General features: G+C 46.8%; 1 protein-coding gene across 1 annotated transcript; it reads left to right on the top strand.

The window, feature by feature from the left end:
• Positions 1 to 36: 36 nt before the first annotated feature.
• On the top strand, positions 37 to 507 carry LOC106322245 (the record flags this gene model as incomplete). The annotated part of the gene is made up of 1 exon (XM_013760362.1): positions 37 to 507. A coding segment is annotated over exon 1 (465 nt), but the record flags the coding sequence as incomplete, so codon positions are not given.
• Positions 508 to 515: the final 8 nt, after the last annotated feature.

The following is a 515-nucleotide window of genomic DNA, read 5'->3' as shown; positions in this document are numbered from 1 at the left end:
TTCACAAGTCAACCTTCGGAACTGGGTAACTTCATGTCTGAGATGTCTCTTGAGAGCTTCAACGACATCAGAGCCGAGGCTGATGGAGAGATCTCTGACGGTGAAGATTCAGATTCCGACAAGGAATCTGCAGGGTTTTACACTCTCCCAACGATCATGTCTCGCGGGAGAAGAAAAGTCAACGTATCCACCCGTTTAGAGAAAGATAACGAGGTGATGAACGTCGATACGTTAGTTAACCAAAAAAGGTACGGTCACGGTTTTAATTTTAACGGTGACGAGAGAGACAGTGACAGAGACGGAAACTGTTATGTAAGAGGAGGGGAAGGAGAGTTGACGGTTTTTTCAAAGGTGAAAGGAGGAAAGAAGTCAATGAAGATGGGTTTTGAGGAAGTGAAGGCTTGTAGAGATCTCGGGTTCGATCTTGAAGTTTCGGGTCGGGTTTCAGTATCCAACGGGTCGAACCGGGAGACTCAGACTACTAGTAGTGGCAGCAACTCTCCCATTGCCAACTG

This window comes from Brassica oleracea, unplaced genomic scaffold, assembly GCF_000695525.1.
Source record: "Brassica oleracea var. oleracea cultivar TO1000 unplaced genomic scaffold, BOL UnpScaffold11575, whole genome shotgun sequence".
NCBI classification, from domain to species: Eukaryota; Viridiplantae; Streptophyta; class Magnoliopsida; order Brassicales; family Brassicaceae; genus Brassica; species Brassica oleracea.
This window is presented reverse-complemented; position numbering and strand designations above follow the sequence as displayed.